Raw genomic sequence first — 15,122 nt, forward strand, 5'->3', positions numbered from 1 at the left:
CCCACGCGGCCTGTCCATTACGTGCGGCGTCGTTCACCGTCAGATACTCATCGTCACGTAGCCAGGCCACCTGTGCCACCATGAATATCCCATAAAATCGCCTTTTGCTTTTCTTTCGAGCCTGCCGCTCTGGGAGTGTCAGCCTTCGCAGTTTCTGATTCTCGGTACGTGTTCTCGTGAAACAAAAGACACCCAGAGACCTCTTGTCTTGAGATAGGTCTTGGAGAGTGGTAAGTAAGCCTGGGACCACACGAACGTTACGACCATGTCCGTTGTGTGGCACGCGTTGTGGAAATACGTTGCTTCCACGAACAACACAGTTTCTATAATATGTGCATTTCTTTTCTCATCGATTTCGCTTTTTCCTTCTACATTTGTTTCCGATCAATTTATTCAGCGTATCTTTCCAATCTTTCTTATCATGGCGAATAAGAGAGAAGCTCTCCGCCATGGGCTAGCTAGCCTCGACGTTTTACGACTGCTATACCTGATATTTTCTTCGTAAAATGGACCAAACTCGAAAAATTCGAAACTATGCGAATTTGACGTTTCAGGATCCACAGAACGTGCCGTACACGTGACTTCGTTCGTGGTATCTTCTCACACGAGCAAGAACAGAACGTGCGAATTCGTTCGCGTGAACTATATAATACTTTGCAAGTTGTCCATGCGTGCAAGAAGCAATGCCAGCGAATTCAAAACACATAACGAACCGTTATGAAGCTTGGAAAAAATCGAACGATCAGCGTGTCTCTGTCAGCTACATAGCTACGGTTCCACTATTCGTGCGCGTAAAAATAAATGAGTTCGTTATCCTCTTCTTCCTCGAACAGTCCGTCAACTGCTTGAATTCGATATTTCTGCCCGATACATACGGGCAGTGATTTCAGAAAGACAATTCGCATCGAATCGTCTTATACCGAAGAATATAAAGAACGAATATAACAATCGTAAATTTTGAATAGAAATGCACAATATGCGCGTGCATTGGAAAGATATAAATGCGTGTACGTATTTCAGCTTTCATGGGTTTCACCCTACGCGGTCAGTCGATGTCCCTAAACGCCGCGTAGTTTGAGGAAGCATCGTACGTATATATATCGCCGTATATCGAAGTCCATACACGAGCGACATGCATCACTGTCAACGCTATGTAACTTGTAACATGCGTAACTTTTTCCCAAACACATTTATGTTAAAACAGACGTTAGATTTCGTAGACGTACATTCTGTATCGTATTAATTCGTGTAGCGAGCCACACGACATTTGTAGGACGCGTGTCACGCGCGCACGCATTTCTAGAGGATGTTCCTCCGACGATTTCGTTCGCAAACGTTTTCGGACTTCTTTATTGCCAATCATTGCTAATGCAAAACGCTTCCTTTACGTATCTTCTTTCGCGTACTTTGCATTTCGTAGACGATGTTACCCCGGTAGTTCTGTCTGTAAGAATCTTCGAATTTCTGTATTGTCAACTATTGTTATTACAAAAAGGCTTCCTTTTTGGAATATCTGTGTAAATAAGATTATTTTGCAGTTTCTATCGCACCCCGAAGTCAATTCATATTTGAAAGAAATTGTTTTTATCGAGTGTTATAACGCGATAAAGAACGAAGAGTCAGATGGAAGGAGGAGGGTTGCATCTACCACCGCCTCCAAGAATAAATAAAATATAAAAATATCAATATTATCGCGTTCTGAAATATTCGTCAGGTAATTACAGTAAATTTAATTATTTAAATTGTAGTATCAGATAGAGATAGAGATACAGTAGAAGCTGTCGGTTATCCCAGCAGTAAATATTGTGGAAATACATTTGCCTGTGAGACACAAGCCAAGCCAGTACATTGTCTGTATTGTCAACGTATCATCGTCAGTTGATCTTTATGCTGTACACCAACATGTGAAAACATAAGCGTAGTCCGTTTTATCAATTCAGAGGAGACGCGGAACATTGCTCGATTACGCAATGGTGAAACCATAACTGAAAAGCGGTGTCTTGCGCGATTGCTGAATCAACGATTTGTGACATTAAAAGACGAACGTGTAAAACTTGGAGGAAGAAGATATCTGCACAAGTGACATTCCCAAGCATTCTGAAGCATTCACAGCATCACAGACAATCATCGGATGGTACAAGGCACATCATCAACGAGATACTCCCGAGGAATTATTAATTTTAACAAAGATATGCAATCTAGCAGCTCGAGAAGATCGCACGAACAAAGACGATTCAAACATGTGTACGTAATACATGGAATTTGTACAAACATCAGAATTTTTCATGCAGAATGTACTTAAATGTGAGTCGTTCGATTATCTAAAAAATTCGATTACATTCGAACTCAATTATTTAGTTCGGATAATCGGACTTCCACTATATTATGATATAAATTACAAGAAAATTTTAAATCTCCAACGTACTTTTACGTATTCCCTCTCCTCCAGGAAAGGCTCATGGATACGCCACTGGCTGTACATCCGTACAACTCTATACGTACGTACGAAACAACGTCCGTTACAACGGGCGTCGTTGCGACGTTCGTGTGGCCGCAGCCTAAAGGCCCCTCTGGAGAACGTTCGCCGAGCGAACAGGTTCAGATTTCGGAAAAAATCCTTTCGATTTATGCTCATTGACGGCGACTGCCGGCTTCGTGAAACAGAATAGACGGAGAGGCGTGGTCGTGGGATTCACGATGCTTGCCGAGAAAACGGCCGATATTTATTAGGTAGCTGAGACCGATCGAACAGTCTTTCGTCGATACTTCAACGATGTGTCGAGGATTTTTAAGTTCTGATGTTCGATATGGTACGAGGATTACGAGATAGCGTTAGTGGTTTGGGATTGTTTGACGAAAGAATCGTAGTTGAAATGATATTGCAAGAGAAAAATATTTTGAATGAGAAGCATCTTTCTCTGGTATATTTCAATCAAAAGTGTCGCAATATTTTCTGTGATTTGTTGAATCGTGGACAGCGACAGTGTAGCTCTTTAAAAGTCTACGATAATACGAATGAAATTGTTGCATGTATACTATGAACTATCAGTTAAGAACAACTTTGCACAATGCTGATTTGTTAAATAACAACCATAGAAGATAATGCGTTCAAGTTACTTGAATATCTAAACAAATTTCCAACCAAGATTTTAATTATAAATATATCACAATTAAATTATTCAACCTTTTAACGTTTTCTCTACTGATCTGTCTCAACGACTGAAGAACTTGCAACTTTCTCCACCTCTTTATTTTACAATCGAAACTTTATAAATATCAAAAAATATTTAGTCAAATAAAATTGTATTTACGTATTTAGTAGTTTGAATAACACTACTAAAGGGTAAACTTGCTTTGAAGACCAGCGAACAGTATTCTCGTCGGCATCAATGGAGCTCAATGAATCACCGAGCCATTAAGTACTCGCTCTCTCACTGGCGCGGCGGATAGGTGAGCGGCACAATGTAAATGCCGATTTTTCTCTTTTTTATGCTTGATTACAACAAGTGTTTGCTCACGCAATGTGCGAGGGCTTTAACCCGGAGAGTAGACAGCCACGTAGGCAGATGAAAGATGCGGTGCACGTTACACGAACGTCGTCCTCATCTAGGTGACGATTCATGAATCTCAGAATAAATCGCGCGAGAGTAATATGCGGCCACATAAACGCCACACTAAATTGTACGCTATAAATCGTTGTATTTAGCAAAAGCTGTTATAATAACATAGCCTGGAAGCATGCGTATCTATGCGTTAGAGTGGTGTTCCCAATAAAAATTAACTACGAGGATGGTGAATGGGTGTAGTCGAGAGTTGATCGGTGTAATAAAACTTAAGTTTAATCAGAGAAAATAATTAGACGGTGTGGTGTACGTATAATTTATAATTCAACGGACGAGTAGCAAAATTTCTGTAAAAACTTCGCACGTTGCGAATGTGACAGAAATTTTTGAAAGCTAGAAATTATTATGTTCGCTTTTGGGATTTATTTTTCTCTCGAAAATGATAAATGAAGTTCTTAAGAGAAGTTGACTCGATTTAGGAGACAGCGATGTAAGAGACAAACGAAATATTTTTCATTTACCAGAATAAAACCACCTGTTTGACAGGTGGACGCGTGTGTAATGACCGTCGTTTCTCCGTTACCGTGAATGATACGAAGCGATCAGTCTCTCGTTAATTGAATGCAATGATGCTCGCCGTGTTGCGTTGGCTGCACGAATGCACAGTGGGTGTTTCATTGTGAGAGCTTTATGAACTTATCTCAGGTGGTCCATGACATGGTCAAGGAAACTGCAAGGTGCTGGATGCACGGATACGCGGACTGAAAGAATACGGGAAGAGACTTGATTGGATAATTAATGAACCGTGCGAGCTTGGTCGCTGGAGGGAGCGTGTTTATTGGTTCGTTACGAGTATATCGTTGACAAGCGTAATAGCCACTTTATCTGCGAAAACTGGACGTTCTTCCATGGTATTAACTCGATTACCGTGTACAAAGCGTTCACAAAAGATACCTGTACACTGCTATTAAAAAGCTAGGGGCGTCTCTTTACGTCAAATTAAAATTTCTTCAGGCGCAAATCTCCAAGTACTTCTCAGTTTCTCGAATACATTAATCTTCTTGCAAGTGTAAAATCTCGTTCTATCGAGTTTCTAATATAATAGGATACTTATCGAATTTTCATGCGGATTCGTATTTTTATAAAGCTTCATGTTCCATCCGTTGAATATTATAATAGGTACTATACTTTCGATATATTGTATATTTTTGTAATTTAAAGTTTCTCAAAAACGCAGATTTCTATCTGTTGCTACGCTTTGCCATAAGGTAGCAGAAAGTGTATATAGTAAAGAGACACGTAATTTGATTGGGAAAAAAGAAAAAGCGGACTTGGTCTATATCTTTATTTTAAGAAAGAAAATTTATCGCGATGTCGGATTATATCCTTCTTAAAGATTGCTACGACGTATATTTTTCCACTGCCAAAGTAGGTGAATTGTCCAGAACAGTTTCACGTGTCTCCGGCTTTTCAGCACAAATAAGATATACTTCCCATGATTGGACCAAGTAAAATAGCTTTAAAGCTTCATTAGGAGAAATTAAACAGCTTCGAATCGCATCGAATGTAGAGTTTCCATGTTCTAAGATACTTGATACAGTGAAATTCGTTTGTACTCGTACAACATAGTTGGATAATGAATAATCACACTGGCAAGAATTCTTACGCAAAGTGAGCTGCACGTAATAATGGTCGGCTGCGTGAACGCAAGCCTCAAAGAAGGTAAGTCCATTGTCGGTAGAGTGGCTCAAACGAAATAAATCGGGCGGTTTGAATACGATAGGGAACGGGGCCGTAAGTTACAGTGAATTAAACCATTCTTCATATCGTGACATATTTTACATCCTGCTATCATAACGTCGGTTAATCATTGCTCAGCCAGGTGTAATTTATTGTTACACTGGCAAAAATGCGAACGCCATAACGGTACGAGTGTATTTTTCCTTTGTAAAGTATGGTTCCGAGTACCGCCTAACTATGCTAATTTCAATCGTAACTCACATACGCTACAATTACGAATGTATTCATTCATAAAATTGATTCAGTGTTAACAACAGAGGAATATGGAGGGCAGATAAAGTGATGTATGCGTTGGTGCCTTATCTTTACTTCCTCTTCGCTCTGCCTTTTACTTCTTTCGTGTCAAACCGATTCCGCATGTTCCGCATAAGAAACGTCGAATATTTGTCATTTGAAGATATCTGCATTTAGACACCGTGTATATTGGTCAATTTTTATTACCGAACGAATTTGAGGAGCAGGATTCACCGATGAATAATGCAACTTTAAATCAATTTTACTCGTTCCATTTTATTTCACCTTCGATCGTTCTTTCATCTACCCACCTTTATCTATTCTTTATCGATCAGTTTCGTTTACGGAGAACTATTAACCTACTTATACCGAAAAGCCATTAGTTTAGCAGATATCTTAACTTCAGTTCATCGAATTCAACCACTTCGCGTCTTTCCTTCTCTTTTATTCATTAAACTTGACAAATGGAAGTTGAAGTATCTAATAAACCGACGGTCTTCCGATACAAATAGGCTAATAGCTTCTGCCGGGCAGAATATCCAGCTGGATGGACCAATCTTACAAAAACAATACGGTGCTATTTAAAAAGATGCTCTCAGCATTTGAAGAAGTCGAATTTAATCTCGAAATGTACAAATCATTGAAACATCAAGTTATTTGATATTCGCCCGATCAGGCACGTCGAACACGATCAATTCAAACGTCTTTTGACAAAGTCTTTCTTACTGACTCATCCCGTATATCTAAACTCATGAAGTTCTAGTCATTTAGAGCGAACAATTTCCAGTCGTACGCGTTTGAAGCATGGCTGTGATGAATCTTCGCATCTTCAACGCTCAAGGTCTCCTTAAAATCTTTCGCGATCCCGTTCGCTAATGATGGGATGGTTAAAGAACAAAAGAAAAAGGACAGATGTCTAGTCCGACGCGCAATCAACACTCGATAATGGTTTATCGCAGCGAACGCGAAGCGCGTGTATTTTTTCGTCTATGTTAAGTGGCTGATGGAACTGTTGCGAGCCGTGTCGCATTCCAGCCGGTTCCTCAGCAGCTCAGCTGAAATTCTCGGCAGCCTAGATGCCGGAAGCGAAATCCGAGCGGTACGCTCGTGAGCGCGTAATTAACGGGAGTTCCTGAACAGCGAGAGAATACGTAGTATGTAAGTTCTGGCGGTCGATATCTCGCGACCTCTCTCGGCCGACCGCCATCGGATCCGCGCTCAACATCGCACAGTCATACAGAAGCGAAAGAAGAACCGAGTCTTACGAAACGAGATTCTGGCAACCGCATTCGTAATACACCGAGCATTAAAGGCAGTTTATAAATATGCAACGAATGTACACACGTGTACCTGAGCGAGAAAAAACGATCGATCAATATTTATGCGAACACGCGGTTGCGTTTGGGCATCGAGCGGGTTAATTCGAATGTCATCGGAAGATAAAAAAAAAAAGTGCTCTTTTAGATGTGGTCCTTATTATAATTCTTAATTTACGATCGTTACTTAAATATAATTAGGATTCTCATGATGATTCGAACCCACGCGAAATGATTCTAACAATTAGGTCAAACCATGAAAAAAAGATACGTAAGTGATCCAATATCGTTTAGTGAAGGTCATAGAATACTCAACACTTTGCGAGATATTTTATTTTTTCACAAATTTTTAAAAAAGTACTTAATTTCTGGATTGGATCTTAGCACACCTTGGTGATTATTTAAATACGAATTTCGGACAACTAGACGATATTTTAGAAACAGACGAGAAACGTTTGAAGAATACTTGGAAAGTAACGGCGAAACTATAAGACTAACTATGATATTCTTCGTAGAATTCTTTTTAGAACGGAATTCTGCCAGAATTCTTTTTTCCAATGAAGAAAGGTAAAAGAGAGTTACCAGTTAGTTTGAAATGTTTTACCTCCTTGCAAGCATTAGAAAACGTATTTATCTTTACACTAGTGCGAAATACATCATCTTCTTATCTAACAGCTAAACAATCGATAACAAGGCACCGCAGTGCTCGGTTCGACCTACTTTTCTAATATCAACACTGAACGTTTTAAACGGGAAGCTTACTCAGTGGCTACGTGCCTTTACTGACTGAAATAATTCTTTTTTTCTTACGTAGCTTGAGAAATTAATTTCGATTTTATAAACTTTATTCGGTATTTATATATTGTACGATCTCAGTGTTGCGATAATTTACGAAATAATGCGATTACTTTACGATTTATACCTTTACACCGCTTACAGATATTATAGTATACTCTGCGATTAAGAGAAAAGATTTTTTCTAACAAAAGAGAAACAGCGTTAGAATTGTTAGCTATGACGCAAAGAATTGCAGTTTCTAATCCTTTTTCAATATTATACATATCCACAAGAAAATACACGAGCTTCTAACAATAATACACGTACTGAATATTTTTACAATTTACTAAAATCTCTATAGAAAGTGTGCAGATACTTGCATTACTCCACACACGTATATCAATGAAGATAAACTAGATATCACACTGCAAAGTCTATTCTTCCTCATCGTTCGTCTCGTGCAATTGCTCTCATTGAATGAATTTATCAATAACGTTATCGAAACTTGAAAAGCGTCACGCGTCTTATCGATTACCACAAATACCTTAACGTTTTATTATCGCGTTCCATTATTACATATATCTAAACGTGCCAAAGATACTGTTCTCGAAATTTATTCCCTTAAAATCTATTACCATTTCCATCGTTCGTTCCTCGTAAAGAGGAAACATTTTCGCAAGAAAAATCCAAATTTAATTCGCCTCGTATCCTTCTCTTCCTGGTCGCAATGAAAAAGCTGCGGCGCCTGGATCTGACCGCGAGACGTATTGTTTACGCGCGCGTGGCGTAACCCTAAGGAGTGCGCAGAGCTTTTAAAGCAGGAAGGGGGCGAGGAAAAACGGGAGCATCGGATCCCACGACAGATCCTCTCCGATCCAGAGAGACAAGCGAGTCGCGTATACACCCACGTGCGCCGGTCGACGAGGTACGGAGAAGAGATTCGGGTTTCCCGCATGAAGGAGGAGGACGCGAGCCGCGAGACGAAGAAGAAGAGGAAGAGAGGAGAGGGCAAAGGCGGCTAATGGTAATGGTAGCAAGTCAGTGTCTCTCGGGCCGCCGTCGAAGCCGGTACATATTCACCTCGTCGTGGTCCACGTATGCACTCGGTCGCTTTTTCCTCGCGGTTTCGCGATATTTCGAAAGAGGGTCTCGAGGATCGATCGTGTCCTCTCTCCGCTTGGAAGCGTTCACCTTTCGAAGAGGAATCGGCGGTCTCGTCGATCGACCGAGGACGGGTTCTTCGATCGAGTAGCTCTTTTTCTCTTCCGGTCAGCGAGCTCTCCCTTTCGCGATCTCTCCCCGTTGGAACCTCTGGATCCGACCTTTGGCGCCGTGGCTCTTCTCGCCCCTATGAATCTTTCATCGGCGCTCCCTGGTTGAAAGTGTCGACGGCCCTGTGAGTCGCCATCCTCGCCGATTTTTACGCGTAACAAGAGCGTCTCTCGTGGACACCGCTGGAGATCGCACGACGGCCCCCGAGGGAATGCGCGCAAGAAACGGCCACCGCCTGGAACGAGATTTCGTAGATCCGCGCAACCTCCTTTCTTGGTTGCCGTAAAAAAAAGGGAAAGAAAGAAAAAAGAAACTAGCATGATTTATGAGTCGCGTCAATCGCCGCGGCTGATCCACGCCGCCAACTAACACGCGCCCGTCGCTCGTTCCTCGAATCGAATATTGAACCGATGGTTGCCATCTTCGCGCTATCTGTGCTCTGACGAACGAGGAATCGGCCAAGAGACTCGATAAGTGATTACAAAGTCGAAATGAACCTGTTCTCGTGGTACGGTTGAGGATCAAACGCACTGTTACTTTCGAGGTTCCGTTGCCAGGTAGCGTTATTAGAAATTGATATTCCGATAGTATCCAGTTAGATGGTAACAAGTTGAGTGATATATTTTATCGAAACAAGAGGTGATCAAATCAGAATTATTTAACGAATGTAAAAGCTTGTCGAAGAATGTCATGGGGTTTCACTATTAAAGACTCTTGCAACGAGTAAGTGAATAAACTTAAAGATAATAATAAAGATAAATCTACGAATAATTTTCAATAAGTTATAACGACAAATAATAATCGAAGAACGTCGTGAATGATAGTTACGGAAAACCCAGTGCCTTAATAGTATTTCTTCTCGTAATAAATCAGTGAACGAACATAGTGATAAATCCAAGTTAATGATTGTTAGACTATTTTCAAAGCAAAGCTATTTGATAGAAGATCTTGAGACAACTCGACTTCGAAGAGGTTTGCAACGAGTCAATAGACAAACGCTGACAACGATCGCAGAGTTACATTTGTCCTTCGAATCGTCGTCGCAAGTGCAATTACGAGACAAACCTGCCTGTTGAAGAAATTATTATTATTATCAGCGACTCAGGTTAGGCCAGGATTTTGCTTCGCGACGAAGCAATATACGAAGTGAAACGCTGATCGTAACTCTGAAATCGTCCTCACAAGCCTAATTAAAAAACGAACTTGTCCATTGAAAAACGTCTCGAATTACCATGATCGAAGACACGTGTCTCCACAGTGATTTCTTTGCAACGAATCAATGAATGCACTCAGGTTATCGTTATCGCGTTAGTTATATTTACTTCTTAAATAGTCCTTGCAAGTGCGGCTTATTTACGAAAAAATTCCTCCGACGAATACCACAAAACCATTCGCGATCGACGAGATAATCAACGAACAATAATCGCAAACCTAAACCTATTTTTAAATCACCTCCGTAATTTTCAAACGAAAATCCGCTTACCATAGAACATCTCGAGTTAACGATATCAAGAGCGAATTAATATCTCAACAGTGTTCGTGTTTGCCACGAATTAACGAACAAATCGAGACGGTGATCTCACAACTCCATCGAAACGCACTTCGAATAATCGCCTCGAATCGCTAGCGAAATATTCGCGCTCCTCGCAACGAGCTAGCGTGCAAACTCGAGCGTTAATTGCAAAATAAAAAATCTCCAAACTATCGCAAACTGTCAAAATATCGCAATACCATCGAGAGGGAAATATCAGCGAGATCGATTGCAGCAGCCGAAATCGCGTCAAAAGAGAAGATCCATCGTACGTTCAGCAAGCGCGCCCCTGTTCTCCAGTCCGTTTACCAAGGTCGACATTCTCAAAGCCGATCCATTGCTCGGAGATGACAGCGTGATGATAGAGGCGCGGAGGAACGTGCCGGTGTTTCCTGTGAGCATGGGGTAGAAATGTACCCCGGAAGGTCAGCGTGGACCCGGGGCGTCCTGGCCCTCGGAGTAGGGGCCCTGTTTCTGCTGGCATGGCGGATCGACACGGCCGGCGACGCGTTGTCTACGTCCACGCCGATCGATTCGGACAGGAACTATTTCAGCGTGGCTGTCGCGTCGTCCCGATCGAGCAGTCGGCGCGACATCCACGGGAAAAAAGAGGAACGGCCGAGCGACGGGCCGGGAATCGAGGGGCAGGATCGACGGGATTATTCAGCGACCGACCAAGAAACGCAGACCCCGACCGACGTCCATCGGAATGCCGAACCTGACGGGGAACACGAGGCCAGCTATTCGGAGGAGATCTCGCTTCCGTGGTCGGATCCTCGAAGAAACGAACGTCCGAAGAGTTATTCGCGCCCGACGAGAGATTTCGAGACAACCGATGGAGGATCGACGAGTCGTACGGCGACGAGCTTCGCGGAACCGTCGGATTTCGTGGGAAGCGACGCGTCGGAAAGTTACACGGTCGATAAGTCGCCTGTAAGAAATTTGGAGAGCGGCGATGGAAAGAACGAGATAGACGGAGAAGCTACGAGTTTTTCGATCGCGAGTTCACTTGCACCGTGGAATGTGGTGAAAAACGATGGTGACGCTGATAGGAAATCCAAGAGTCACGTGGTGGAACCGAGGAGAAGTACAGAGGACGAAGGTAATTCTAGATCAGCGGCTTATTCTATCGAGAAGCCGCTTCCGTCGTCCAACTTCGACAAAAATGATCTCGTAGAAAACGCAGAAGGCAATCGCGTGTCGATAGATGGTTTAACAAGAAGCTCGTTTCTATCGTGGAATGTTGAAAGGAATGATAAAAATGACGGTGGATCGAAGAGTTATTTGGTTGAAAGGTTACATCCGCCGTGGAGTTTCGTGAGAAATGATCGGAGAAACGACGATCGAAAGTCGGTAAGTTATTCGGTGCCAAGTTCCTTTCCAATATGGGATGTGAAAAGGAATGACGGCGAATCAAAGAATTACGCGGTGGACAGCTCGCTTCCGTCGTGGAGCCTGGAGAAAAAATATGGGATAAAAGATGAACACGACGGTGGTTTAACAAGTTACGCGGTGGAAAAGTCATTTCCGCTATTGGCTTCTGAAAGAAGCGATTACATCGGGAATGAGAATAATGGTGCGTTGACGAGTTATTTGGATGAATCTCTTTCGTTGCAGAATCTGAAGAAAAACACGGGAAACGAAGATAATTACGGATTGATGTATTTCGCGGGAAAACCTACGGTTTCTGTAGAAAATGAAGATAATTACGAATCTATAAGCGATCCGTGGAACAGCGCAATTTCATCGCGGGATTTAAAAGAAGAAACCGATAACGCGTACGATAAAGGTAATCGAAAATCAATTAATCGCGGTGTAAAAGTGTCATTAACTAGCGAGGGAAGCGATCGTTCGCACAACGATTACACATCGACAGGCTATTCTCGTGAAAATTCGCTTCTTCCATCGGATTCTAAAAAGATCGATCTGATAGAAAATAAGCGTGGACCGGTACACAGCTCAATTACGAGGAAAAGCGAAAATTATTGGAATGAAAACTCCCTTCGGTTATCGAATGCTGAGAAGATCGAGCTCATAGAAAATAACCGCAGACCGAGGAAGATCTCAATTACAAAGAGGGGCGATCTCGCGTCGTTGAAAGATCCAAAGAGACGAACGAACGATAATGATGAGGCGAATTATACGATGTTTAGGAGCGAGGAAGCTGGAAACACGAGCGAGCAGGATGAGACTCGGTTTTCGAAGGATGACGAAGAGACCCGCGACGCGCTCAATGGCTCGGTTGTCGGTGAAAGGAGCGACGTTAAAGAGAATTTGTCGCACCGAGTGAATGGGCAATCGATGAATGAAGTCGGGAAGAGTTTGGGGCGAAGTTACTACTCGGACGCGGGCAACAGCCTTTCGCTAACCTTGCACGGGCAACGCGGTGAAAACGATGACGAAATCCATGGTCTGGCAAAAATGGAAAGTACTGCTATCTCCACGCGATATTCGCACTCCCTGCACAGCGAATTAAATCACGAATTAACCTCTATAAGCGACATCGAAAGCCGGACGCAACGAAAACTTCTTTCGTACGATGTATCGTCGTCGGCTTCTAAATCGAACGAGAAAAAAGAAATTCTTTCGAATATAAATAACGAAGATCCTCGTCATCGAAATGACCGATCAATCTCGACGGAATCTGGATTCGACCGGAGGGTCGAAAGGAAGCTAAACGTCGGATTCTCGGACGAGCTCGTCGGTGATTTCCATAATTCCGACCAGCTATCCGGCTTTGAAAAGGCAGACAGGGATGAAGAATATAAACGAGACGAGGAATCGATCTCGGGATCGGCCGATTCCTCCCGAGCCAAGCCGCCTGTTCTCGCTGGAATGCAGAAGGACCGTGTGCTTTTTTTTCGCGAGGATCACGGGCCGACTCGATCTTCCGCAAAGACGTCCGAGACGTTCAGAAGCCGTAAAGGTCGAACAGTGGAACGGAATCGCGAGAACATCCTTGAAAGAGGAACGCGCGAGACGAGATCTCGCGATCGATCGCCTCCGGCCACCGATCCTTCCGTGGATTTTCGTGAGATGGACGCCGCGCAAGGTTACGCCGAGACACTCGCCGGATACGAAATAACGGATCGTCGAGATCGCCACGATGCGAACGCTCGTGAAGCCGGTCCTGCTTCCTCTCCGCTTCGTGGAAGCGACCAATTGTTTGACGAACAGATAACGATGGTCCCTCCGGTGACCGATAAGTCGAACGCGGTGCAAGAAAAGACTTTCGGTAAATTGAATTTACGCGATGGCTTCGCGGATATACGAAAGGATGCAAGGAGATTGCAGTCGGCAGACGGGATGTTGTTTGATACGAATAGACTGCAACAGTTGGCAGACGAACAGGTAGATAGAAATATTCTGAGCGGAAAATTGTCCGGTCCGAACGAAATGCCATGGTTCGAGGGTAAGAACGTATCCGAACGATTAAATTCGCGGAATGATATTGACTCGTGGAATGATCGAAGATTCGAAGTGGATTCGAGAGATGGAAGATCGTATAGTTTCTTAGAACTAAGAAAGTCCGAGAAGGATGAAACGTCGCAGAAACTTTCCAACGTTCGAGGACTTGCAACTAGATCGCGAGATACGGAATCGACGGATCCTACGGTTACGATACAAAATCTTGGAAGGGAAGACAAGTCCGAAGAATTGAATTTGCTTAATGAGCTTTCGGACGATGAAAAATTTGGCACGGAAGTCGATTCGAAAGATCAGCAATTATCTTCGTCGTTCTTTCAGAAGGATAATTTGCATCGTGAGAAACAGTCGATTATTCGTCGAAAGAGATATACGAATTACTATTCGCCGCAGTCCGCCACCCCCATGGCATACGTGCACATTCAACCGGCGTATCCGGTACCAACGGCACCAGCTGCGAACCGGAAGTGCGTACAGTGTATGTTTGTTTACAAACCGTGTTCTTCGCCACCTAGACCTCCGCCATTTAAGAATGCTTTTCCGACGAATAAATATCAGGATTTGGCTCAAAACTGGCATGGACTTAAATACGGTGAGTAACAGAATGTTAAACGTGAAATTTCTATCACTTTCGATACGTTTTCATCCAGCTAATCATCTAGTCGATTATACGTAGAAATATATTCACAAGGGAAGAACAAATTTTGTGCGTATCATTGTAATGGAATTGAAATATTACTACAAACGATGCAGTCGTGTCAAAAATGTTATCAGTGTTAATTATATAGTTGATAGAGGGTGTTGCATCGAGGTAGGAAACTCGCGAGAACGTTAATTTCATCTGTTTCTTCGTTTACTCAAGGCATTGAAAGGAAAGGATTTATGGCGTTTGAATGTACACGCGTAGAATCTTCTCTTGGAAAAAACGAATGTGTTTGGAAGAAATAGGAAAAAGGATTGGCGAACGTCAAAACGATCCATTGATTACGAAGATAGGAGTTGTTAGGAAAAATTGTGAAATAGATATAAAAGTTTGAGTGCATACGTTTCTCATTGAACGTACAGATAGAGAATACAGTTGCGTGCAATTAAACTAAATGTCAGATTTGTGATAAACTTGCAGCTAACATGTAACAGATAATTAAATTCTAGAATTCCTTTTCTAGGGTGTGAAGTTTTCTAAAGTCTCCAGTGTACATTCTC

At 42.6% G+C, this 15,122-nt stretch overlaps 1 protein-coding gene and 1 long non-coding RNA gene across 4 annotated transcripts in view; both read left to right on the forward strand.

Annotated features, from left to right (window-relative positions):
- LOC126919317 (laminin subunit alpha-1) overlaps positions 1 to 15,122 on the forward strand; it is a 204,722-nt gene that overhangs the window by 141,057 nt on the left and 48,543 nt on the right. The window contains exon 1 of one of the 3 annotated variants that reach the window (XM_050728319.1): positions 9,714 to 14,511. The exons of the other annotated variants lie outside the window; for them this stretch is intronic. Coding sequence (XP_050584276.1) covers positions 10,905 to 14,511 — 3,607 coding nt within the window. The 5' untranslated portion in view covers positions 9,714 to 10,904. Of the gene's footprint in view, positions 1 to 9,713; positions 14,512 to 15,122 lie in introns of those variants that run through there. 3 annotated transcript variants of the gene reach the window in all.
- Positions 1,721 to 3,314, forward strand: LOC126919361 (uncharacterized). Its single transcript, XR_007711577.1, has 2 exons — positions 1,721 to 2,304; positions 2,450 to 3,314. It is a non-coding gene; the product is annotated as an uncharacterized LOC126919361 (long non-coding RNA).

Source organism: Bombus affinis, chromosome 8 (assembly GCF_024516045.1).
Source record: "Bombus affinis isolate iyBomAffi1 chromosome 8, iyBomAffi1.2, whole genome shotgun sequence".
NCBI classification, from domain to species: Eukaryota; Metazoa; Arthropoda; class Insecta; order Hymenoptera; family Apidae; genus Bombus; species Bombus affinis.